Source organism: Peromyscus maniculatus, chromosome 5 (genome assembly GCF_049852395.1).
Source record: "Peromyscus maniculatus bairdii isolate BWxNUB_F1_BW_parent chromosome 5, HU_Pman_BW_mat_3.1, whole genome shotgun sequence".
NCBI lineage: Eukaryota > Metazoa > Chordata > Mammalia > Rodentia > Cricetidae > Peromyscus > Peromyscus maniculatus.
The window spans coordinates 69,961,262-69,988,721 of NC_134856.1; the positions used below are offsets into that span (position 1 = coordinate 69,961,262).

The 27,460-nt window shown below is 40.8% G+C and overlaps 1 protein-coding gene across 1 annotated transcript in view; it reads right to left on the reverse strand.

Moving 5' to 3' along the window:
- Window positions 1-459: 459 nt before the first annotated feature.
- The window catches only part of Myo3a (myosin IIIA), a 176,718-nt gene continuing 149,717 nt past the window's right edge, over window positions 460-27,460 (reverse strand). The window contains exons 29-33 of the mRNA XM_042278011.2: window positions 25,513-25,657; window positions 10,143-10,246; window positions 8,237-8,277; window positions 7,124-7,267; window positions 460-1,046 (exon numbers count right to left, since the gene is read on the reverse strand). Coding sequence (XP_042133945.2) covers window positions 941-1,046; window positions 7,124-7,267; window positions 8,237-8,277; window positions 10,143-10,246; window positions 25,513-25,657 — 540 coding nt within the window. The 3' untranslated portion in view covers window positions 460-940. The remainder of the gene's footprint in view (window positions 1,047-7,123; window positions 7,268-8,236; window positions 8,278-10,142; window positions 10,247-25,512; window positions 25,658-27,460) is intronic.

Sequence of the window (27,460 nt, forward strand, 5' to 3'; positions counted from 1 at the left end):
ACCCACTACGTGGTGTAGACCTGGAAGGTGTCTTGCATGGAAGGGTTAACCTGGAGAGTTTTTTATTTGTTTGTTTTAATAAGCTACACTCGAGTGGTAAGGAAACTCCTGCCTCCCACCCACTCACTGCCCTTTTGCTCACTTGTATGTGGCCAATTTCCCAGGGGAGGCTACTTCAAATCTGTAGAATAAGAGACCTTTCTATCTGACAGTCCCCAGTGCGAGGACCAGTGCCAGCGTGGGCTGGCCTGGAAGGCTGTGTGAGTGTGGGTTTGGAGGTTCGTCCATGATTCTCCGTAAAGTTTAAGTAGACTGTGCTTTAGAGTACCTGGTGCTGGGGATTTGCTGATGAAGACAGAAGTCATCCCAGCTCCTGCCACCAGCCCAGCCTTGTACCAGAGACAGAGGCCCCCCAAGGCACAAGGTGAACAAGCCCTTGTCAAACACACACTTCCCAGGATGCTTGCTTTATTTAGCAATATTATTAATCAAGAGAGGAGAAAACTCCTTCCCACTGCCACCTCACCTTTGTTCTGACGGACCCAACCAAGAGCGACTGTCGTTTGGTCCTGAGAAAGTCTTTTCAAGAAAGAAGAAATCTCTTAAATCATTTCAAAACGAGCAAAGGGGGTGGTGACAGCCCAGGCAGAGTGAGTACCCTGAATCACAAACAGCAGAATACAGTGGTACATTAGGGCCATGGGGGCGACGGGCAGGCGGGAGAAGTCTGGGGGTCCAGTATCTGGAACTCCCCAAAGGAATTCAGATTCTCTTGGGTCAGGGCCTTGAGGTGGCCCTAGTATTTGAGAGGGAACAGAGCTGGCAGGCCATCAGCGGCTCCAGTGCCTGAGTGTTCGGGTGGGTGCGAGAGGGTCCCCGGGGCTGCTTTGGTCCTTCTGGTGTCTCAGGGTCCAGCACTTTCTGAAGCTCTGTAGCTGCGCTACAACTGCTGCACCAGGCGCTGGCGCTGGGAGGTTTTCCGCAGGAGCCTTCTGTAGTCGTAAGGGTTGGCTGAGATCTCCTCGCTCCCCGTGGCGGTCCAGCACCTGCAAGTCAGACCGGGTTCTCACGGTCAATGGCAACTGCTCCTGACGGTATTTCCACCCGCCCTCCCAGGGCTGGGCGCCCCTCTGCCTTCAGCCAACCACCAAACACAGGCATTTTAGAAAGGTGCGATCAAAATGTCAGGGAAAATGACCCAACGAAGTAGCTAGCTGTAAAAAAACGGTCTGCAGTTTTGCAGAGTTGAAATTAGTAGCTTTTGTGTTCGGAAGAGAGCCAAGCACTTGAAGATAGAGATCACAAAGGCTGGCTTTGTTTGGAACAGTAGCTCGCGGCTAATAAAGAAATACTTATTTTAGTGCCTTATTTTGTTTTTTAATAGACTTCCGTCAAACAGGAAGATTCACAGTGTATAAATAGATGCCCACCTTCTGGATTTTTTTTGTTTGTTTGTTTTCTTTTTCATTTTTCTTTTTCTTTTCTTTTCTTTCTTTCTTTTTTTTTTTTTTTTTTTTTTTGAGACAGGGTTTCTCTGTGTAGCCCTGGCTATCCTGGAACTCACTATATAGACCAGGCTGGCTTCAAACTCAGAGATCTGTCTGCCTCTGCCTCCTAAGTGCTGGGATTAAAGGCCTGAACCACCACTGTGGCACTCATTTTTGGGCTTTTAAATAGCTCAAATGTTTCCTTTAAACACTGCCTCAATCTGACTAATCACTCTAGTAGGGTCTCAGGTACTGCTTGCTCTGTTGACTTTTCAAGGCTTCATTTAAAAAAAATATTTTTATTTATTTTATTTCTATTTGGAGACAAGTTTTCTCTATTTAGCCCAGGCTATCCTGTACTTTGCATTGTAGACCAGGCTGGCCTCAAACTCAGAGATATGCCTGTTTTTGCCTCCTCAGTGCTGGGATTAAAGATGTGGGCCACCACTGCCAGGCAGGCTTCTATGTTTTTAATGAAACTGCTTTCCTGGACCCACTGTAGGGACTCCAGTCAATGTGTACTCTTAGTTTCTTCCTTTCTTTTTCAGAATAGGAAAAAAGAATACAAATAACTCATTGGGTACTCCAAGAGACTCTAAATAGCAAAAGCAGTTTTGAACAAAAAGAACAAAGCTGGAGACATCACATTATTTGGTTAAAAAATCTATCTATCTGTCTATCTATCTATCTATCTATCTATCTATCTATCTATCTATCTAACCCAGCATGAAAACTGGCATACAGACAGACACATAGGCCAACGAAATGGAACAGAGGGCTCAAAAATAAATAGAATAAACAGATTCATTTATAGTCCATTGGGTTTGAGTAAGATGCCAGGAGCTTATAGCAGGGAAAGGACAATGTCTTCAATAATCAATTTTGGGAAACTGGATATGCACACACAAAAGAATGGTATCAGAGGCTTACTTCACAGCATATACAGAATGGTCACTCAAGAAGATTAAAGACTTGATCTACCACCTAAGACAGCAAATCTGCTAAAATATAGAGGAAAATATCTACAACTCTGGTTTGGACAAAGGATATTTGGGTATCACCACCAAATCACAGGCTGTGACAAGAGTAACCACAAACACAGACAGATTAGATTATACAAAACAAAAACAAAAACAAACCAGGCAAAGAGGATTAAAAATACAGCAAAGAAAATAATCAAAAACAGTGAAGAGACGACTCAATAAAGAGTAATAAATATTTGCAAGCGATACAATTGATAAAGGGGACAATGTCCAAAATCTACAAGGAACTCAAACAATTCAACAAAAACATGTGAAATGGTTAGAAAATGGGCAAAGGTCACTTCAAAAGAAGGCATACAAACAACCAAAATGTACATGCAAAAAATGTTCAATGCAAGACTGAATGTCACATTCTTGGAAGAAAGGATGCTCGTACCAATACAGTACCACTCTGACTGGAAATAAGAAAGAAGCAGGTTCCCAGCTGTCTGACAACAAAACCTGTCTGCTTAAAGTGACACAGTCATTAGACAGGGTTAGGAAATCTCCATTTTCAGCAGCCTTAATAGATTGCTAAATTTTTAAAAGAGTGAAAATTTGAAATCACTTTGTTAGGTTAAAGGGATGACTCAGTGGGTAAAAATGTTCACTGTGCAAACCTAATGTCCTGTGTTCAGATCTCTGAAACTTGTAAAAAGCCAGACATAGTGGTGGGTATTTGTAATCTTAGGACTCCTACAGTACTATGGGAGGTACAGCTGGGAGAATTGCTCTAAGGCCTGGAGTATGTAATGTAGCAATAAGAAACAAGAGGCCTTGCCTAAAAACAAAGGCAAAGGTAGAATGCAAAAACCAACTTGCAAATGTTGTCTTCTGGCTTCCACATGCTGTGGTACATGTGTACTGGAGCTCACATACATATGATGCACACACACAAAATTTAAAAAAATCACATGCTAAGGGAAGTAGCTAGAACAAAGAAGTCACACGTATATTTCCATTTATATGAAATGTTCTGAATAACTACAGAAAGCAAATTGATTAGTGGTTTGCTGTGAGATGTCTTTCTGTATGATGTGAATATGTGTACCTCCCATTGGATAATAAATAAAGCTGTTTTGGCCTATGGCAAGAAAGCTTACAGCCAGTCAGGAAATTCAAGCAGAGATACCCAGAGAAGAAGGGTGGAGTCGAGAGAGAGAGAGAGAGAGAGAGAGAGAGAGAGAGAGAGAGAGAGAGAGAGAGAGAGAGACCAATGTGGACAAAGGAGCAACAAGATGCCAGCAGACTGGTAATGCCAAGGCCACATGGCAACATATAGATTAATAAGAATGGGCTAATTTAAGATAAAAGAGCTAGCTAGCAAGAAGCTGAAGCCATAGGCCATATAGTTTGTAATTAATATAAGCCTCTGAGTGATTATTTTATAAGTGGCTGTGGGACCATGGGGGTGGTGGTGGTGGTGGCGGGACTGAGAAACATCTGGCTACAGTGGTTGCCAGGGAACAGGGGTGGAAGGGTGGCGATGTTGGTAGGTATTTGGTTGGTAGGTATTAAACCCACTGAATTGGGCTTTTTAAAATGGTCAAGTGAATTCTGTTGTATAAATTTTATCTTAAAATTTAAAAAATGACCAACATTATTAATCACCAAGGAAATACAATTTAAAATCACAATGAAACATGATCTCATACTATGTAGGATGCCTATTATCAAAATGTAAATGCTGATGAGTGCTGATGAGGATGTAAAGAAAAGGGAACCCTTGTACAGTGTTGGGAGAATGTAAATTGGTACAACCATCATAAAGGACAGTGAGTATATTCTTCAAAACCATCAAAGTCTTAGTATTTAGCAACTATTCTTAATGAGATCCCTAAATCTCACTACAAGGTATATCACCAAAGGAAATGAAGTGAATATTTTGAGAGATACCTGTAGTCTAATGTTGGTTGCAGCATTATTCACAACACCCAAATTATGCAATCAAGCCATGTGTCCATCAATGGATGCATGAATAAACATGTGGTTGTTACACGCCATGAGATATTCAGTCTTAAGAAGAAGTTATGGGAATATGGATAAACCTGGAGGACATTATGTTAAGGGAAATGTCAGTGAAGTTCTGCAAGACCTCACTTATGCGTGCAGCCTAAAAATGTCAAACTCATAGAAAGATGCTCATCAGGGCTTTGAGACAGGAGGTTGGGGACATACTGATTAAAGAATATTAAATTTCAGTTGGTATGAATAAATTTAAGAGGTCTATTTAGTGATGATAATTCATAGCAATACATTGATTACTTGAAATTGACTTTGAGCTAGACTTTTAAGGTTATGCAAATTTAAACAGTTCAATTTAGCTATACATATGTGTATTTCAAAAATATTTTTTCTGTACCACAAATGTACATAATTTTAATTTATCAATTTAATTTTTAAAATTTATTTTAAATTTATCAATTTATTAAATTTAATTTGTCAATTAAAAAAATCCATGAAGTATTATTATTGGTGCACCCTTCCCCAGGCCTATGTAAACCTATGTAAACCTATGTAAACTGGGCAATGTCGTCAGCAGTTGGTGTATATATATTTGTAGTTATGGATGTGCTCATGCCCACATAAAGATACTTTTTCTGAATTAATACAATTGGGCATCAAATTTTGCTAATTGTTCCAACATGTAATGGAGAGCTATTCTCCTTTTGCATTTGATTTCTGTTTTAAACCAGGCTCTTACTGAGGTGTAGCTATACTGTTGCTGAGTTTAGAAAAAGTCCTCCTCTCTTGGAGTCACCTTGCTCATCACTGGTATGTGAATATCATTTCCCTCAAGATCATTTGATGTAGAAACCACACATTTGTTACCCTAATACTCACTATTTCATTAAGTCTCCAGCATCGTGCTTTGCATAAAGTGACAATATTAAACAGTGGTTAAAGTCATTGAATCTAAGTATACAAAATCCTGTGTTCAAATTTTCGAACCCCATCAATTATTATGTGGGTGACTACAGTCACTAACATCTGGAGACTTAGCCTCCATGCTCATAAATGAGGGCAGTAATAGTAACTGTCTTACCAATGCAATGAGGTAACCATATAATGCCTAGAACAAAGTAAGCACTCAACCAGTGGATCTAAATACTCATCTGTGGATGTTGCTGGGAAGCATGCAGTGTTTCCGGGATATAATGCCTTCCCAGTAGGCATGGATCTGTCAATTGGTGGTAGACAAAGGATATACTAGAGACGGAGTAGAGTTAGCTGTTACAATAGGAATCAGACAAATCAGTGCAAAGCAGCTGAGCAGAGTGTGGAAAACCCTAAGTTGGAGAACCCTCACTCCGTTTGTGACCACAGACACATCATTTCATCTCTCAGGCACTTGGTGTTCTATGCTCCCACAAAGAACTCTGTGCTTCTACTAGAACCCCACCAAGTGTGAACAAGTTAGAGGTTTTGGTTCCAAGATGGAAGAATGCATCTTGGAGACAAGGGTTTAGAGATCATGGTGCAGGCAGATTTTGACAAAGCAAATAAAGGGAGATAATAATAGCCATCAGTATTAACAGAAATCCTCTTCTATGAACATAGTATGCTAAGCAGTTTATCATTTCATTTAATCTCTATAACAAGATAGTGAGGCAGGGATTTTAAAGATTGCTCTGTGGGTATGAAAACAGTGGCTTAAAGAGCTCAGAAAACACAAAGCTTCTCAAGTGGCTCAGTCGGGGCCCAAACTTGAGACATTTGGACTCCCAGATTTCTTCTCTCTAACCACCATTGCACACTGTGAAAGAGAGGGGTGAAGGGGTCTGGGTACCCTAGGCAACAGGATGTTTGCTGAGGATTTCCAATCATCTCCCATTTGCCTGCTAATGCTCCTATTTCTCATGCAACATGTTTTTATTCTATTATGCACCCCTACTCTCAAAATTTCACAATGAATTTTGGAGGAAAGAGGAAAATTATTCCCAAAGTTGTATATAAGCTGCAAGATAAATTATTTAATGTCACAAAATTAGTGATCAGATGAAAAAAATCATACCCAAGACACCTATTTTTTTCATGAATCTTTTTTTCCCAAAATTATTTTTGTTTGTTATCCCTGATTCTGAAAATTAGAATTGTGATTAAAAATCCAATAAGTAAGACGAGTTATGGTGGCACACCCGTTTAATTCCAGTACTTGGGAGGCAGAAGTAGGTAGATTTCTGTGACTTCTAGGATAGCCTGATCTATATAGAGTTCTAGGCTAGCAAAGTTAAATGGTGAGATCCTGTCTCAAAAAATCTCCTGTGTTAAAATTACATTGTTTAGACCTTAGTACAGATAAAAGTATATTGTGTTGCTTATAGTTAGGATGACCATAAAGTTTATCACTTAAACTGACACATTTCTAAAGGGATGTTATTAATAACTACATCAAGCAAAGGGGTGTGAATGAGGGCCTTTCCTAGGAAAACTAGAATGTATGACTGTACTGCCATCACATTCATGATTTGACTTTGATCAGTATATTACTAATAAGATGAAATATTCAGAAAAATATGGTATTATGGTATGAAACAAAATTGCTTAATTTGGAATTTTTGAATTTCCATTCAAAGTTTATCATTGAACATTATACAGACTGTATGTTATTACCTTTCATTAATCTCAGTGCACTGATCCTGGAGTTCCTTTTGTGGTCTCCATTCTCTTACATTAGAGCTATGTTCCTTTGGTCCAGAATGAGTGGGCAAAAGTTCCTTATAGTAGAAATCTTCCAAACCTAGTAATTTTCCTTGACTGTAGATGAACACATAAACACACTACACAATCAGTCTAATTTCTACTCACTCGATTTACAGGCTAAGAATTTTCTTCTTAGTTTTTACTGTAACCTAAGAGCATCATAAACATGCCCACATATATGGGTGAAACCCTGAAATGTAGAAAACAGCACATCCTGTTAATTAAAAGCATTAGCTGCCGGACTGGCTTTTCTTGCTTTTGTCAGGTCTGGTTTAACATGAACTGGTATTTTCTAGAACTGCCAGTGACAATGGTGTCCGGTTTGGCCAGTCTAAATTCATATTCACACCAGGCTCATGGATAACTGTCATGAAAACTGGCCTTGGTTGAGTGAATACAAAGCATTTTCATCCATAACCTTAACTGACTGCTGTTATAGGTACCACCAAGTGATAAATAGGGAGCTCCGCTTATGTTCAATATAAGCACCCCTTAGTATTCCTAGCATTGTCTGAAAGTTATCTGACATGATAATAAGATTAAAATGTCAAAATATTGAAGTATTGAAAGACTGCAATATTACAGGGAAAGGAGTCATGTGAAGATAAGCGTACCCACCACACCTACCAAAACTGCAGCCCTTGCCATCCTAACAACCCACAAAAAGTATAAAATGTGACATTTAATATGTATCAAAAGATTATAAAACAAAAAGGAAAAGAAAGTTTGTGGATACTGAAGTGTTCTGATCGCTTAATTACCATTATTAAATGGGTGGAGAAAAGCAGTCTATCCCAATGATGTAATTCATCCAAATCATATTTGAGTTCTTAGTGAATGCTTTGTATGGTTCTGGCTCAGTATATTTAATTTATAAATTTCATGTAGTCCTTACACTTAGTATATACATGTTTTGAGATCATGCTACTTTCCAAATATATGTGATTGGTAATAAAATTTGAACATAAAGATTTATAGTTTTATTTGAACAAAATGATGCTGTAATTTAAGAAAGATAATTACCTGTCTTTTCTTGGTCTCCGTTTTTCTTCTTGGATTGACTTCTAATGGGAATAGAAGAATTGAAAATATATATTAAATAGTAATATGCAACCATTATGTGTGATATTTATTATCTCAATGATGTATGAGAAAGAAGAAGAACCAGGATAAATGATTACTACCTTATAAAACTATGTCATATAACACATACTATGTGCTTCTGTTTAGATGGGATTCTATCACTGTCAGTTAGGGATTTCTTAGGATTTGGGTCAAGAATCTAATGTGGGAGTGACTGATAATGAGTAGAGTTTCATTTTGAAGTGATAGAAATCTTATAGAATTGACTGTGGTGATGGTTGTACTAAAAGCCATTTTTGTTGTATTCTAACTGGGTGACTTATATGACATGTGACATATCCCAACACATTATGAATGAATGCACCTACATTTGGACCTCTCTGTATGCACATCCATGTAGATCATGGAACAAACATTCGGTAGTTTGCTATTTGTGTTTGGAGCTAGAAAAGTGATCTAAGCCAGAGACAATGGTTCTCAACTCAGCAGTGACTAAGGTCCCAGCCGCTGATGAGACTTTTCTAAGGAACTTAAAGGTGAAGAGGTTGTAAGTTTGAATTCTGGGCAACACCATGAGGGAGAGAAGCACTGTGCAGAAACATGGTGAATTCACCATGGAGAAGGGGAGACTAGAACTGGCCCAGCTAACTGGGAAGTCTGACGTGAGCTTTATTTTTCTGCCTGTGGCGTGTCAATCTTGTTTCCAATGAACTCTCAGATTCTCTGGTTTTTTATGGTCATGGAGAAGTCCTGCTCCTCTCTGTGGCAGTGCAGAATGTAGATTGAATAAGTATTACAAGTGGAGGGACCATTGGGGTCAAAGGGACCTATTGGGATGGGAAGACTTGGAGGCTGAGGGGATGCTGCTCGCTGTGGGAGTGTAAGCAATTTGCTGTGGTGAGTTGACATGGGGCAGAAGCTCTGTGTCCTGTGAAGAAGACATTGGAATCTGGACTTCTTGCTGATGGAGTTACTGAGCCAACTGAAGGAAGAACATAATCGAATTTACAGTATAGAGAATTTTCTGGTGTAGGTTGGGGGAAGGTGAGATTTGAAGCCTGAAACTGTCTGACTAAGAAATGGTGATGGTCAGAATTGGGGATACTCTATGTGGTTAGAGACAGAGGAAGGAATGATAGCTAGAAGGCTTAATGTGGAACTGGCACAGGTGTAAGGTATAAACGGGAGGGCAAGACCCAGGACAGCCACTAAGTTCTTGGTTTTGGAAACCAAGGTGATGGCAGCCACATGCTTGGAGAACAGGAACATGAGGGGAAGGGAAGCCTAGTAGAGACCATACACACTGCCCAACTGAGTGGATCCAGGAGATCTCAATAAAGTTAATGGCCCTGATATGAAGGGTAAGATGTTCACCTGTGTCTCACGATTCTGACCTGAGATATGATCATAAAGTTAAGGGCTGGTTCTAGGATCAGCTATCACAATGGTTATAAATACATTTCATTATTGGCTAGGAATGTGCAGAAGCTCAACAAAGGTTCACTTCTCTCTTTCTACTTGCACAACAACATACTCATTTCAGTGAATGTCTGTCTGGAAGGCTTTCCCATGATGGATTTCCCTTTCTACATTGGTATCTGTATGTAAGTTCAGACAAGTGGCTACCAGAAGAAGTTCCTGGGAGAACACAGTAGGTCCTAGGCTACAAGAGAGGCCAGGACCATGAGGAAAAGGGCTAGAAGAAAACAACAGGGCCATTTAATGGGCTATTTGTTACACGGAATTCAAGGAGGGCCTTTGTGTTGCAAGGCCTTCTTCTGGAGCAGCCTAAGGCAGCCACACTCTCCACTGGTCCTCAGTTTGATTGTAAGAATGAGCCACTTACATGGAGTAGATAGTAGTATGTAGAGTCTTCAGGGTTATTTAATGTTTTGGGTTTCCGGGGTCGTCTTGGAGGTCTCAATATTTCTGGCTCTTCTTTAGTGACACCTATAAGAAAGGTGATCATAAATAAGTTCCAAATTCCAGAAACTATGTTTTTCCTTTGGATGAATGAGAACTATGAATGTAAACTGTATTTGTTTTACACTAGTATTATATTTCTAGTCACGTGTTCTCCTCCAATTGTCTGATGGTCTAGGACTTTGAGAGAAAAAGAGGAGGAAAAAAAAAAAGAGCAAGAAGAGTTTGGTAGTGTGGAATAGGGACACGAGTCATAGAAGGGATGAGGCCAGGACTATTCTTATAACATAGAGGTTGAATCTACTCATCTCATTTTTACCTGAATGGCAAGAAATACAAAAATAAAGTATCAAGTTATTATATATATTCTTAGTAATTTTTAGAAACACTTTAAAGCTGTCTGTGACGACACTTTAGCTTGACTTTAATACCATCTGAAGTCTGGATTGATGTATTAGAACAACACTGTTGTGACAGAAATAAATTGAAGATGGCAAAGAATCCGAATAATTGCTGTGCGAGTGAGGAACAAAAAAGATCCTGAGGATAAAGGAATTCTTGGCCCTGCATCCCATCCAATTGTCTCTATTCAATCTGAGTATTATTACAGATTCCACTGAACATGGATATTGGGGTTGGGCAGGCACAAAGGAGGAAGGAAACAGGGGAGAAAGCCAGCAGAAGAAAAACAACTTAACAAATTTTGTTTGGAAAATGTCACAATGCAGCCTAATTCTTGCATAAGACCCAGCCAGCCCAATCCTAGCTTGGCTGGGAGAAGGGCTTGTGAAGTCCCAGCTCTTGTCTGTGAAGCTATCAGCCATTGCTGGGGGAGGAAGTTTTCTCCAGGGATGAGGCCCCCGAGATGCTATCCATGTTCCAGTACCATGACCCATACAATACAAGGACTCAGTGGGTATTTAAACAAAGAGGGCAAATGGAGCTGGATGGGAGGGAAATGTGGTAGGGGAGTAGAGGGAGAATTAGAGGGAGAGAATGGGAGGGCGAACATGACCAAAATATGTTATGTGCACATATGAACATTAAATAAAATGTTTTATTATTATTTAAATTTTTATGTATTTACTTTATGCATATGAATGCTTTGTCTGTGCACCACATGACTGCCTAGTGCCAGTGGAGGCCAGAAGAGGGTGATGGGTGCTTTGAAACTGATTCCTTGGAACTGGGGTTATAAATGGTGGAGAGCCACCAAGTGGACGGTAGGAACCAAACTTGGGTCCTCTGCAAGAGCAGCTAGTGCTCTTAACCACCGAGCCATTTCTCTAGCCCCATAAATAAAGTATCATTTTAAAGAACAAAATGCCTTCTAGAAGGTCAAGGGTGCCCTTCACAGACAGACTGTAGGCCCTTTCGACAGGTCCTATTAGCTCTGATCTCTGTGCTCACCATCATGCCTTCAGACCCAAGGACCGTGTTTCTGAAGGCGCACTCCCTCCCCTGCTTTTTCCTGAGTTCCCAGAACTTCAGGGAACATATAATACATACTCAGTGAAGGTTTTCTGGTTGGGGCTGGAGCAGCAGTTCAGCAGTTAATAAGAGAGCTTCCCGCTCTTCCAGAGGACCCGAGTTTGGCTGCTAGTACCCATATCAGGCACCTCACAACCTCCTGTAACTCCAGCTTAATGGGAATCTGACCACTTCTTCTGGCTTCAACTAGCATCTGCACACATGTGTGTAAACACACACACACACACACACACACACACACACACACACACACACACACACACACACACACACGGAAAACTGCATTGACAAACCAGGAACAGAGGTCTCAAAGGAATCCTACTGATGTAACACTTGCGACTCTGAGCCTTTAGAATGCAAGGCAACAGTTACGCTGCTTAAGCCCCTTGGTCTGTGGTTTGTTACCCCAGCCCCAGAAAATGAATACAGAACTCAAGCCTGTATTTGTTGCTACTGCTTTCTCTCTCTCTCCCTCCCTCCTTTCCCCTCTTCCTCTCTCTCTCTCTCTCTCTCTCTCTCTCTCTCTCTCTCTTTCTCTCTCTCTCTCCACCCCACCCCTCTCTCTCTGTGTATGCTTTTAGGTGTGAAGTCAACAACTGATTGTTCACCACTTGTTTATTGAGCCAGGGTTTCTTGATGAACTAGGAGTTTGACAATTACTGCTAGTCTATATAGCCAGCTTGCTCCTGGGATCTTCTGCCTCTGTTCCCCTAGTGCTTTTCTAGTGGTCACCATGCTTGCCTGGCTTTTACGTGGGCTCTGAGGATGTAAACTCTGGTCCTTGTGCTTGCAGAAGAAGCCCTTTATCCCCTGAGTGGTCGCTCAACCCTTGATGTCTATCTAGGGCCTTTGTCTATGATAGCTTCTATACAATGGGCATGGAGAGCTGTGGGTGATAGGGATGCTTATTCAAGTTTTGAAGTCCCCCTGACAGACTCCTGACCTTGCCCAGGTGGGCAGCATTGGGGTAGGAGTGTGGAGCTGTCAGGTTTGTGTCCACATTAGCTGACAGGCTTTGGGCTATGTGGATAGTAGATGCTCACTAGAGTTTTATTAACTGGGTCACTGACTTGTCATCATACACAAAAGCAAATATCCAATGCTCCAAAGATAAATGTAAATAAGACAACCAATGAAACTCTGGGAAGAAAATCCAGGTGAAACCATAAAGCACTTAGGGCTATAAATACCTTAATCAATTCAGGAGTCAGAAAGCATACATATTTGTGCACCTTAAATAGCTAAGGAGCTGAGATGTGAGTAGGTCAGGGATACGAGACTTGCCTAGTGCATTTGAGGCCCTGGGTTCAACCCCAAGCATCATATAAAAAAAGACAAAAAGCCTTTGTACGGCAATAAAATCAAAAGGCACAAGGCAAACTTGGAAAGCTGGATTTTCCACTGACAAAGAATGGGCTGTTGATGTAAACACAGAGTGCTGACAAAGGCCCTCAAAGTACAGACCAGCAGGAAAATGGACCACAAAAGATACCCATGAGAAGATCAAGATGAGCAAATTAATAAAGTAAATCAGCATCAAAGGCAGCTCGACAAGGGGGGCATGCTGCCACAAAGATCCTTTTTACCACAGACAGATGAGCAAAGTTAGAGAGAAACCTAACCATAAGGGGCAGGATGTCAGAACAAGTACATGTTTACAGACGGCTCAAGCAAATGCCGATGGTTACAGACTTTTAGGAAAGTAGACCCACAATAAAAAGCAAAACAAAACAGAACAAAAACCTTTCCTCTCAATAACCCTATTACCTCTGAAATCTATCCCATACAGTTACAATTCTAGTAAACAAAAATAACTTCGAAGATGTTCACTCCAGTATTTTTCATAGTGGCAAAACTTGAGATAAAGCAAGTAAGAACACACACATGTGTCTGCAAAGCATAGGAAAGAATATGTGTTTTGTAGTAAGGGTTCCTAAGAGGGGAATGAAGTGGGTTAGATGCAGGGAAGGAAGCAGGACAAAAAGGAAAAAGAAAATGTAAGCTAAGAACACATTTATAAAAACGTTTATAAATATGCATGTGGGTGTGAATGTATCATAGCCCTAACAAAGTACAAATACTTTGAACTGAATTTTCAGAATTTCCAAGTATTTTTATGTTTTATAGAATTCATATTAGCTCAGTTTTTCAGCTTTTTTTTCTTCTTCACCAGGACATCTAAAACGGGGCTGAGTAGTATTAAGGAACAGTTGTCCCTTGTGAGGTGGACAGCTGGGGGGAGGAAAAACGGTTGATGGGTCTGATTGCTCTGCTGAATTTCCTGGGACTGCTTTGTTTTCTGATTTCTGTGAGCTTTCTTTTTCCACGAGTCTATCAGCACACGAGAGAGGCACACGTTTATTCTGTGCCCTGATGTCCTTCTTTATTGCGTTCCTTTGGGGGAACACAAGCCTTGTCAACTAGTCACCCTGTCCCCATAATTACAAGAATGACACAAACATTTATAATCACAAACTTTCCACAGTGTATTAGTGTTGGCACTAGCAAAATTAGGTTTGTGGCTATTTCATGTGATCTGAATGATAAATGCTAGCTCGCAAAGGTTACAGCCAGGAGGTAAGGCATTTATTCATATTGTAGTGCGGGTAATAATTTCCTTAAGTGTTTTGATTTATCAGAAATGTACCTTTTTGGATAATGAATTAACAAGCATTTCAATATTTTACATCAAGGAGAAAGAAGGCAAATTTAAAATGCATTGCTAGCATTTGCTTTAGAAAGTTGAAGTTTGGGTTTTCCCCCCCTCATTTTAGTGATAATTAGACTAAAAATCACACAATGTGATTTGCATGAGTGTCAAGTGCCTAAATCAGGTGTCAGCAGCTGCTCAGTAAGCTACTCTAACAATTCTCTTAAGAAACCAATTTTTTCAGTTTTTGTAAATTTCCTTTTCTTTACAGGCTGTGACCTTCAAGAAATATAATGACCTATTGAATTCCTAAGGACATCTCCTTAGGAACTTTAAAAACAGACTCACCCAGGACTGGTGGCCACTTGCATTTTCCCCATTCAGCTCATCCACCCTCTGGCCAGGCTAGGAAACCTAGAGATCTGAATCCAGGTCCTGAGTGTGCAGCTAAGTTGCAAAATTCTCCTGTTGGCCTGGCCTAACCTCCTTCCTTTCTCCCTGGGAGATCTGCTCACTTCTCACTGGACCTGGTATGATCTCTTGCTTTTCCCATAGATACTCTTAGCTGACAGGAGGAACAGGGTTAAGGTTAGGGGCTTGCCTTGGCTGAGTGTCCTTAGCAGCATGGGTGGGGCATGTTTCAGTCTTCTGACCCTCTCAACAAGAAAGCTCCTCCCTCCATCTGAGCTGCACAACCCAAGGCTTTGGACACCAGTAATAGCTTATAACTACTGCTATGCTACCATGGACTTTCAGTGTTTATGAAAGCTCTGCTTTGGGAACTTGTTACTAACACACAGAGCCTTGAGGATGTTTAGGCCTCCACCTGGCCCTCCTATCATTTTTTTCCTTAAGTTTTTTTTTTCATGTGTTGGAAGATATTCTGCATGCTATGGGAGAATGAGATAGGCAATCATCAATATGACTCAGATACAAACTCTGTGACCTCCAACAGTGACCTGCTTGCAACATATACTGTTGCAATAATGGCACAAATGATATGGAGTAACCAACCACTTCCTGATTGGATTTAAGCCCCACTCTATGAGATAGAATCCATACCTAACACTGCTAAAGTGGCCATGAACCAGAGAATAGATAGGCTTAGGGGAAAACCTACTGCCATTATTCTGCTAAAGGGACACAGCAATAAAATAACTCCCAGTGACATGTTGCTATACCCACTGATTGGTGCTTGACTCAGTCCTCATTAGAGAATCTTCTTCTTGTAGTAGATGGAAATTAACATAAAGATCCACAACTGGACAGTGTGCAGAGAGTGACTTTGGAGCACTCAGTCCTTAATGGAATATCTTCATCAAGTTCTTCCCCTCAAGGTTAAGTGATCTATGCATAAAAGGAGGCAGAAAGATTAAAAGAGCCAGAGGTGGTGGATGGCTCCAAGGAAACAGTGTCTTCCAGAATCAACAGCACTGATGCTCTGTAAAACACAGGTGGGAGTTGGAGATTCTTCTCAAAGAGGTGAACTACATTAATATTTTTCAAAAGCCATTACTCTTTGTTAGAACATGTCCAATCACCTGGTACTGGGAAGAGATATCAAGCTAGCTTTGGCATATTTGGAGATGAGACACTATCGGGCAGGGTGCAGAAGCTCTGTTCCAGGTTGTAATGGTGTTGGACAGGTTCTTCATTTTACCCAGCACTGAAGGCAGCAAAGGTGGACTGTGTCTGCTCGGCTCCAATGAGGACTTTGCTCTCATTCAATCAACCACCGAGCCTTTCTAGAACTCTTGGCAATGAACTGCCTCTCCTTGGGGAAGAGTGAGCTGTTTTATTTACATTATCACAATTCCCATTCTGCAGCAATAGTTCATCCTGTAGTTGGATTAGCTAGCAGATTGCTATGGTTATTCTTTGATGAATGCATTTTAAGAGGCACTAATATTCCATGGATGGCATGTCATTACTTATTCTTTTCTTTATGTCCAACTTTGTTTCTTACCATGTACACACATTTTTCTCTTTTTAAGCTCTGATCATTTCCTTGGCTATTTCCTCATAAGTTGTTTTACTGGGGCAATTATATAAACAATTTCTTTTCCTTCCTGCTTACCTGCCTTTCTTTTTGTCTTCTTCTTCCTCTATATTGCCATGTCATTTTTTCAAAATATTGAGTATAGTTTGGCAAGAATACATGAGTACATTCTCATCACTGTTCAACTTTTCCCCATACTTGCAATTTTGATAAGGTCAAAACAATCACTTGTTTTAATTTATATTCTTTATTCCCGATGTCACACGTGTTCATTCACCAACTATGTAACCATGTATGCAAACAGATCGATGTCTTGAGTCTACTTTCCACTGTGAGCATTCCTGGCTTTCCTAATCTGTACAAGCACTTTCTCTGTCTTACACAGTGACCTGCATATTTATTTAAAATACTCTCACTAGTTTATTTTCAGCTCTTCAATCATCAATGATTCTTTTGAATCCCTAGAAGGTCTGTGTAGCCTAAATCTTTCATCATTTTCCTCTTGCCTCTTTAATTTCCATGCTTTGTCTTTTTCTGAGCAGGGACTGTGGAGTACTCAGGCCACGGACATTAGTCTCTATATTCCCCAACTATAAAAGAATAACAGCTCTGGAAAGAATTTGGATAGTCAGTGAAGAGTAAGAATTTACTGAATTTTCTCTCTCTGAAATCAGAAACAGTTTTAAACACTATCACCTGTGTCTTGTTGGCTTGCAATATATCTTTTAATAAATATTAGGTTGATTTTAGGCTTACTCAGTTTAGGCCTACTCATTATTGTATGATTGACTTTTATAATAGAAGCATATGTGTTCAGTGATGACATTGTTTTATTCATTTTGCTGATCATGTTTTTTTTTTCTGTCTGAAATTTATGAATGATCTTTAGGAATATTAAAGTTCTAGGGGCAGTAATTTTGAATGTAATGATTTATTTTTTTCCACTGTTATTGAAAATATTCTTTTTTTCATATAGTATCTCCTGTTTATAGTTTCCCTTCCCTTTACTCCTCCTAATTCCTCCCCATCTCCTCTCCCATTCAGATCTGCTTCCTTTCTGTCTCTCATTAGAAAAGAATAGGCTTCTAAGAGACAGTAACCAAACATGACAAAATTTAAAAAAAAAAAAATCACACCAGAGTTAGACAAGGGAAACCAACAGAGGGAAAAGACTCCCAAGAGAAGGCACAAAAATCAGAGACCCACTCAATCACACATCCAGTGCAATAAGGACACTGAACTGAAAGCTGTAGTGTACACGGGACCCGCTGCAGACCTGTGGAGGCCCTGTGTTTGCTGCTTCGGTCTCTGGGAGTTCATATGAGAGATTTGCTCAGTTGTTTTAGAGGGCCTTGTTTTCCTGATGTCCTCCATCTTCTCTTGCTCTTACTCTGTATCCACCTCCTCTTCTGTGGGATTCCTTGGGCTCTGAGGGGAGGGATTTGATGGAGACATCCCATTTAGAGATGTGTGGTTCAGTCTTTCTCTGTGTAATGTCTGACTGTGGGTCTCTGGTTCCTACCTGCTGGAGAAGGAAGCTTGAATACAATATTTTAAATTCTTGCAGTTTCATAGTATCTCACCTTGCAATCTTGAAGCCCAACACATCATTCCATCACACATCTATTCTTTATTGTCTCTTGGTGGTTTCCTTGTAAACTTCATTTCAAGATATTAATTCCCACTATTATTTCCAACCAGTTATTTTTCCATTGTAATATTTTATGAGAAAGAATAACTATGATATCTATCAATCTGTGTATCATATATTCATCTATCTATCTGTCTATTTATCTGTCTGTCTGTCTATTTGTCTATCTACCTATCTATCACCTATCATCATCTATCTCTTATGTCATTTGTATATCCATACCTAACTTTGTTGTTGATTCAAATTATTGTTTAGACCCATTCTTTGCATTGTTAAGGCCACACTCACATTGTCTTGTAATTCTTTCACCATCTTACTCACCCACTTTCATGATTATGCCCCTCAGAAACATCTCCACTTTCAAACTATATCAGAGTAAACTGTTGCTTTTTTTTAATTTAATTTTAATCCTGCTCTTTAATGGAATGATTTTCATTGTTTTATAGTTAATTATGGTTGTTGGTATTTAGTTTAGGAAATGTACACATTGCTAAAGAATATCCTCCAGTTTTTAGTTTAGTGGGTTTTGCATTTTATCAATACTGCATACTAGATTTTATTAAAACCGGCTTTGGTATTTATCAAGATGGCTTTTTCTTCTGACCTTTTGATACAGTACTATATCCATATGTATTATTTGGACAGTCTTTCCTACATGCTGTTGCATTCCACTGGCAAGTACTGTTTTTAGGAATTTACCTTTAAATTCATAACTGAGATTGGCTGATTCAGCTTTTAACAAAACATTGCCTCGAGAGCTTTTGTTCTAAGATGTATAGGCTTCCTAAAATAGATGTCATTTTATTTTTTACATTTTTTTCAAGTATAACATACATTGTGGATATTACCTGTTCTTTTAACATCTGAAGGCATTTGCCTAAACATGTTCTCAGAAACTTTTTTGGAAATAATCCTTTGATGGAATTACCATTGCAATGTTTATCTTTGGAAAGCATATTACATTAAGTAATTACTTTAGAAAAATTAATTCCCTTTCAGAAGGCAGATATTTCAGTATCTTCATAGGATAGTTGGTACAATCTTATTCTTATTGTTATTTATTTGTAGATTAAAAATAATCAGGCCTTTTTTCTTTTGTTTTTTAGTAGCATGACATTTCCACTTATATAATTGTATTTCTGTCATGTAGCCCCTCCCCAAATGCCATTGTGTTCAAACTCCACAAGGGCTGAATCAATTCATTGGGTGAGCCTCCATGATGTCTCAGGGTCTCAGAGAATGCCTTTACAGACTATCTAGAGATGGGGTTCACTGTATCTAGTCGAGTTGGCAATCAAGATCAACTATGACACCTGGTTATTCTAAATTTGGGCTTTGTTGACAGTTTATAACCAATAATCATTTAAATTATATTGAATGGTAACTATTAAAAGAAAATTAAAGCATTGTATTTATACAAATAAAAACAAAAGTAACATGTCAACATTTATTTTAAAGCAGTTTGCCTTACTTTCATGATGTAAAGAATGGATTTCTGACATGTTAACTAAGTTCATTCCAACAAAATACTTACAACTGAAAACTTGAGAAGGAAACAAAATTTTTGCAGCCCAATTATTTTTTCATATCACATAGATTTTAGCTCCTCAAGACTCCAGAGGACAAGGAATTAACACGGAAGCAGAAAAGCAATTAACGTGTTTCGAACTGCCCATTAAGTTTTTGATACAGATGCACGCACAAAGGCCAGCAATGCTGTCAGCACGGGAGCTGAACAGTTCCTTGGCGTTTTTGGACACTGCATCACTCATTTATACAAGATCGATTCCAACAGAGGTTACATAACTGCCCTTAATACAACAACATTGCAAGTAAGGCAAATTCATACACAATGTTTTTATTATTTTATACCAATAGAGAAAAAGGCCTTTAAAAGATCTAGCGTGCTTTTAGACATTGTAATTAGTCATCATGGGCTAGTTCCTAAACTCCTCAAAAGAATAATCAGGCCAGACCAGTTTTTCTTTTTTATCATATGATATTCTGAACTAAAGAAACAAATAGTGAAGGGCTTTTTGCCAAACCCTCCTGCCGCCGCCCTGTGCCCCATCCCAATGGAGGTGACTATGGCAAAATGAGTCCTCTGGAAGCCCTGAGCCCCTTCTCCCTCCCTTAAAGTGTTCCCAAAGGTGTTTTGTCAGGTGACCAGAAAAGTAACTAACACAGCAAGGCTATTTTATGAATGACATAAAATTTTCAAAATAAGTAAAAAAAAAAAAAAATTGCAATCTCCCCCCCCCCCCCCCCCCCCCGACATGTACTTTGAAGACAATATTAAAGCTTTTTTCTTTCGTCAGCTGTATGTGTGCAGAGCAAGGGCCGGCTGTGACTTGGAATGCACTCACAATACCATGCTAATGAAATAGAATAGCATCCTTATTTGTTTACCGTGCACCACCCAGACTTGCAGCATGCTGGATTAGTCAGTGCTTCTTTGTAAGAGAAGAAAGGGAACTTCTGTCTATGGTACCAGGGTTATTATTCCACAATCAGTCTTTGTTTCCTCCTCTTTACAATGGTCAACACAAATTGCCAGGTTTTTCCTTAGAGGTACAGGGTGTGCCAGGAAGTGCATGGCGGGAGTGGCCTGTTGAATCTGTGCTCACAGGGGTTCATAGTACATCAGCCAGCTGCCTGAATCTTCTCTTCACAGTTGAAGGAAGACTCCCACACAACCATGTTTTCCTTAGCTGAACTGGGTATGTGAATAGCTGTTCTGCTTAACTGAGAATACCTGTATCAGGTCTTCTTCTCTGACCAGAGGAGCTTAGAAACAAACAATACATAAGGAAACCAGCAAGGATCTAAGGAGTGGTTTGTTTTGAAAAAAGCAAATTTGCAAAGCTGGACATTATGCTTTGTTATGCTTATTGTGTTTAGAGGAAATGAAACAATGTTCTAGCTGATTAATAAACAGATATTGAATGTCTACTGTGTGGTGAATAAATGGGCATACAGTATGTGAAGTGATCCTGGGTGGGAAAGGGTTGGGGGTGACTAAATGTAGACTGTGGTCCTGATAATCCATTTCTGCCATGCGTACTCAAATGCCTTTGGGAAGCCTGTGATGCCAATAAGGTGTGTGTAGATACCTGGGGGAATGTCGCCAGGAAGGAAAAGATAAGAATGGAGAGTTGGACTTCTGGGTTAAATGTGGTCACATAATAAGCATATGCTGACCTATAAGGGCAATTAGCATCTACAATTTAGGATGGGGGTAGCCCAGCTTAAGATAAAACTGACCCAGGTTCCGTGCAGAGTCCACGATGCTCAAACAACAGCTGACCTAGCTTGCTACTTTAAACATTTTCAATTAAACTTTACAATAAATGTTTTTCTTTTTGAAAAAAAAAACCCTCAGATATTTAAAACTTATGAAACATGAGCTCAGTGTGTGGCTCATACCTGTAATTCCAGAACTCAAGAGGCTAAGGAAAGAGGAAGAATACTACAAGTTCAAGACCAACCCAAGCTGCACAGTGAGTTCTGGGCTAGTCTGGGCTGCACAATGAGTTCTGGGTTTTTCTGGGCTGTCTCAAAAACCAAAACCCAAATATAAGAATGAAGATGACACTAATAAATCCCAGGAAGAAATCTCCCTGATATGGCCCAGTGATGATCTGCACCCTCTCTCCATCCATGCCTTTTCTAATATTCAAAGAGCATCTGAGGGATTTAGGAAGCAGCTGCCACTAAGTGGGAAGTTCCACAGGTTTCTATACTTCTCTGCACACTGGAGCTCTGAGCAATGTCCTTCAGTGTTCTCTTTCCCATGTCCATTAGGTTCTGGGCTCCTTGGTTTGCTCCGTTTCTCCAGCTGCTGCTCTTTGCTGGTTCCTTCACTTGCACTGTTTATGTCTGGGATTCTCTCACTTCTTTCTTCCCTCCTTGCTCTTAAAAATTCCACCGTAAAAGGGGGAGCCTGCTTGGAAGAGGTTAGGTCACTGCGGTTCTCCCTTGAGGGGATTTTTGGGTTGCAGGACTCTTCCCCTCTCCAGCTTCTTGGACTGCCATGAAGTAAGCAGCTTTTCCCACCATAGTCCCCCACCTTCTCCCTTGCCTACTGCACCCCCACTTCCTGCACCACCCTGTTTAGTCTCTGGATTCAGGAACTATGTGGCCATCTGTGCTCACGAACTATGACTCTTCTATATAGCATGCCCCCAAATCACACTATCTTGCAGTTCTTCACGGAATCCTTCCCACCAGGGCAACACCCAGCTGATCATGTCAGAACCCTTGACTCAATGTTTTTCTCATACAATCAAGCACCCCAATCCTTTGTGATCTACCAATGAATATAGATAGAAAATATTCTTTTAGCTTTCTTGCTAACCATCCATGGTTCTTTCCATGCTATCAAATCCTATTCACACCAGACAAAACAAATTGTCTTCAGAAAATAAAGTTGTTTACATAGGACAAAATTATATTTTCACCATTGCAATAATTCAGATACACAATACTTAACAACTTCTCCTTCTTCTTCTTCTTCTTCTTCTTCTTCTTCTTCTTCTTCTTCTTCTTCTTCTTCTTCTTCTTCTTCTTCTTCTTCTTCCTTTGCTAAACTGGACTTAATTCCTACCTCTTAGTACTAATTTCTGTTTCCTAGTATTTTTAAAAGAATGTGTGGAGGATGTGCACATATGTGTGATCACGTGTGGGAGCCAGAAGTTGATGTTGGGTGTCTTCCTCTGCTGTCCTACAGTGCAGTTACTGAGGTAGGGTCTCTTGATGAACCCAGAGCTCGCCAGTTTGGCCAGTTTAGCTAGCCATTTTGTACATCCTGTCTCTACGTTGTGAGTGCTGGTCTAACCAGGCTGCCACACTCACCAGGCTCTTTTATCCCTGTGCTGGAATCCAGACTCTGGTGCTCCTGCTTGTTCAGCAAGTGCTGTGCTCACTGGGCCATTCCCCACTGCCTTCTGGCCTTGTTTCCAACAAATCCTGCTTTCAATTGTTTTAATATCTGAAATTAGTGTCTTAATACTATCCCCTTTTGCTAACAGGAGCCACATCTACATTGGAGGTGAGTTGAAATGGGAGCAGCTTCCTTGTATTGATGTAGAGAGGCCATTTACTCTGTGGTCAGTTATCAGCATCTGCTGGGCGACCATCTCATCTGTCTCTGATGGCTTGAAGGCATCTCCCAACATCACACTTTATTCCTGGGCTCTGCCCTGTGAAGTCATTTCGGATCCTGGTCTCTTGCCGATCTGGGCTCTCTCCCAGGCACTTTCTTAGTTACTATTGAGTGTGCAGGACTTTAAAGAGGTAGAGTGGAACTCATGTTCTCTATACGTGCAAGGGCAAAACCCTCAGGTGGCTTCAAGAAGTGCTTCTGAGTTACAGTCTTCTTCCTGATACATGCCAGCTCACAAAGAGACAATGGCAGGCTGAAGAATAAAGTGAAGACCAGTGGCTTCTGCTTTCAGGGCTGCCCAACCTTCCCAAGTAGAACAAAGCAGAAAGCTGGCCACATATCAACAGCTCCATTCATCTCCAGGACTCTCCCATGTCTGTGTTTCCTTTTGTGCAGTGTATGAGAGTAGAAACTGCTGGCCTTTGCCTGGCTTTTCTGCGTCCCCACACCATCTGCACCTTCAGCTGCCTCTGAAATCTAGAGTCAATCTACTGTCACTGCCCCTCACCCCACCCCTTCTATCGAGTCCCTCCGGCACAGGACATGGGCAGAAGCCAACCTAATAGGCTCTTGCTGAATTTTGTTCTTCTCACTGTAAGACATTCTGGTCAAAGCTGGGAAGCATGAGTGTAGCAGCACCCAAGGGTCACTCTATGCACAGCTGTGTCTGTCCAGCTTCACTACAAACAATATGGCATGGTAATTGATAGGAACTTGAAGATACTGCCACTTTCCTCCAGGTCAGGCAAAAGGCCACCATCATTCAGAGAGTTTGGCAAGGAAAATAAAAGAAGCTACCTGTTTTTGCTGAGAGCTACACATTACAGAAATCTGGTCAAGAGAGCAAAGTGCTTGAAAGTGAAGGGAAATAAAAGATTTTTTTTTTCAGAAGAATCCTGAAGAGTCAGCAGGTTCTAGAGGGGTGGGTAGGGCTCCTGAGGCTTTTAGTAGAAGCTCCCTAATCCCCTTTTCCTCCACCCCAGCATAGAATAGGCCACAGAGAAGAGACTTCCTGGGACATGGGTGAGACCACATTTCTGGTTTTCTGATCCTGCTTGCAGGACATGCTGCTGCCGTTGTGGAGACTGTAGCAGCCAGTAGGGGCCATGGGTGTCCTGATAATAACTCACGGACAAATAACTGGTGACTATGGGCTCTACCTGCTCCTTCAGAGACACAGAAGATCGCAGGGCATTTGCACATTCCTAAAGGACTGGGATCTGATAATTCCAGAGATGGGGCAGAGCATGACTGAAGATGATGCTGATGAGGATGTGGATATGAGAGAACCCTTACACAGTACTAATGGGAATGTAAACCAGTGCAGCTACTGTCGGTGGAAATCAGTATGGGGGTTTCTCAAAAATCTAAAAATAGATCTACCATATGGTCCAGATAGACCACTCCTGGGTATTTACCCAAAGGACCCCAAGGCATCATTATCACAGAGATACCTCATATCAATGATTGTTACAGTGCTATTGGAACCAACTGAGGTGCCCAAGAATAGAGAGATGGACACAGACAACATAACACACACACACAGTGCAATTGTTTTCAGCCATAAAAAAATGAAGTAGCATTTGCAGGAAAATAGATGTGGGTGGAAATTACCATGTTAAGTGAATTAAGTCAGTCCCAGAAAGACATGTGTATACGTTTTCTCTTATTTGTGGTTCCTAGACTTTGTGCAGATACATGAAATCATGTGTACATATATGACATAAAAGTAGAAATGAAACTGTCCAGGGGGAACGAAGGAGACTGACAGGAAAGGGAAGGGATGGGAGAGGGGAGCATAGAGTTATGGGGAGAAGTAAGCTCAGCATGCAACATATACTTGTATGAATATATTCTTACACAGCACAGTGCCATGAACAAGCAATAAACTCAATGAAAAATTAAAGAAAATGTAACCCCAGTAGTTCCGTGTCTCTGAGCAGAGGTTTGGAGGCTCCACACTCTTATAGATGCAACCCTGAAATAGGGATGTTTCACATGTTTGCTTTCTCTTACTAATCTGACATCATAGCTTCCCTCTCTGAGCTACCTCTTATTCTCTGCTGGTGTCATAGGCCAAGTTAAGGTTAAGTTGTATAAAAGGGAGAAAATAATGAGGAACCCCTCCCAGGGGAGTGAAATCAGAGACAGCAGAAGGTGGGTAGAACATTCTGGAAGAACGTGTGTCTGTTTATAAGAAACAGAATGAAACAAAAGCTTCAGTTCTTCCACGATGTAGAACATCACCTCAGGTTTACCATAGAACATGGGTGAGAAACTAAGACACAGAGTGTAGAATTTCCTTCCCTGTAAGTGGCTTTACCATACTGATCTTTACCTGAGAGGTACTGATGAGTAGAAACACGTCTATTAACTGGTTTATGATGATAGATACCCAGATAAAGTGGCTTCAGTTGCTGTGACAAAATTATTTCATTCAAGTTTTTCTGCAGAATGAAATACTCTTCAGATAACTTTGATATCTAAAAAGAAGGCCACATATCAGATTAAATCAAAGACAAGAATCCCAGGGCCCCACAGGCACACAGAATACACAGTTCCTTACTAGACTCCCTGGAACTCTAAAGTTCTCCTAGAGTTACCTAGACTCTTGTACCCATGTCTAATAAAGTCCCCACTTTATACAAGCTTCTACTCTGAGCTTCTTGTCCGTGTTATTTTTTTCATCAGAAGTTGCAAACCCGCGATGCTACACTCAGCATCTATCCACATCACTTTCCGGGGCTCCTCAGATCTGGCTTCTGCACTTACCTCGCTGCTGTGGTAGTCTACTGCTATGGACCCTACTGGCATCCAGTTGTGTTAAGGTTCCCTACTTCTTCTCAGTCTTCTTGGCTGACTCAAGACTGAGAACTCTTCTTCCTTTGCTTCATTTCCACACCCGACCTCCCAGCTCTTCTGCATTCCATCCCCTGTAACCTGGATCTCTTGCTAGGGTGAGTGTAGGGTTCATGATTTTCTGTCTCTAGGTTTTCATGAGCCAGTACTTCTACCTCTCTTCATCTGTCTCAGTTGTACATCAACTCTGGGTTTCTAATACCTGATTTGATCTTTGGTGAGAAAATTAGTGCAACAAAGAAAAGGAAGATTGCATGCATGTAAAGCTCACTTTTCAAAGTGCTTAAAAATAAAAACCATGCTATAGTTTACAGACCCAGAGAGGCTAGGTAACAAGCAGGGACCAAGCAGGGGGGAAACACATGGATCTCCCTGGGAAGGGGAAATAGAAGAGATCTCCTGCATGTACTGGGGGCAGTGGGGATGGGAACTTGAGGGATTGTATTAGGGTGTAGATGGAGGGGGAGAATACTGAATGAGATGATTGGAAAAGGGGAGGGGCATTTCCAGGTGAGGTAGAAACCTGATGCTAGGGAAACTCTCATGAATCTACAAGGATGAGACTCCTAACAATAGTGGATAATAGCCTGTGCTGTGGATATCGCTCTATATAAAAAAAACACTGTTTGGCCAGTGACCAGGCAGGAAGTATAGGTGGGACAAGGAGAGAGGAGATTTGGGGGAACAGGAAGAAGGAGGGGGAGACACGGCCAACCACCACCAGGACAAGCAGCATGTAAAGATGGCGGTAAGCCACTAGCCACGTGGCAAGGTATAGATTTATAGAAATGGGTTAATTTAAGATATAAGAACAGTTAGCAAGAAGCCTGCCATGGCCATACAGTTTATAAGTAATATAAGCGTCTGAGTGATTATTTTATATATGGATTGTGGGACTGCAGGGCTTGGTGAGACCTGGAGAGAAGCCCTCCAGCAACAAGCCTGAACTGGCCCTCTCCTGCAATCAGATTGGTGACTACCCCAATTGTCATCAGAGAGCCTTCATCCAGTGACTGGTAGAAACTGATTCAGAGACTCACTGCCAAATATAAGCCCAAGCTCGAGGAATCCTGCTGAAGAGAATGAGGAAGGAATGTAGGAGCCAGGGGGGCCAAGGACATCACAAGAAAACCCACAGAAACAGCTAACCTGGCTCATAGGAATTTAGAGTCCGAACCAACAACCAGGGAGCCTGCACACGACTGACCTAGGCCCTCTACATATATATATATATAAAAGTCGTGTAGCTTGGTCTACTTGTGGGACTCCTAACAGTGGGAGCAGCGGCTGTTCCTGAGGCTTTGGCTGGCTCTTGGGCACCTATTCTTCATACTGGGTCGCCTTGCCAGCCTTAATACAAGGGGAGGTGCTTAGTCTTATACAACTTGATATACTATGTTCTGTTGATACCCATGGGAGGCTTGCCC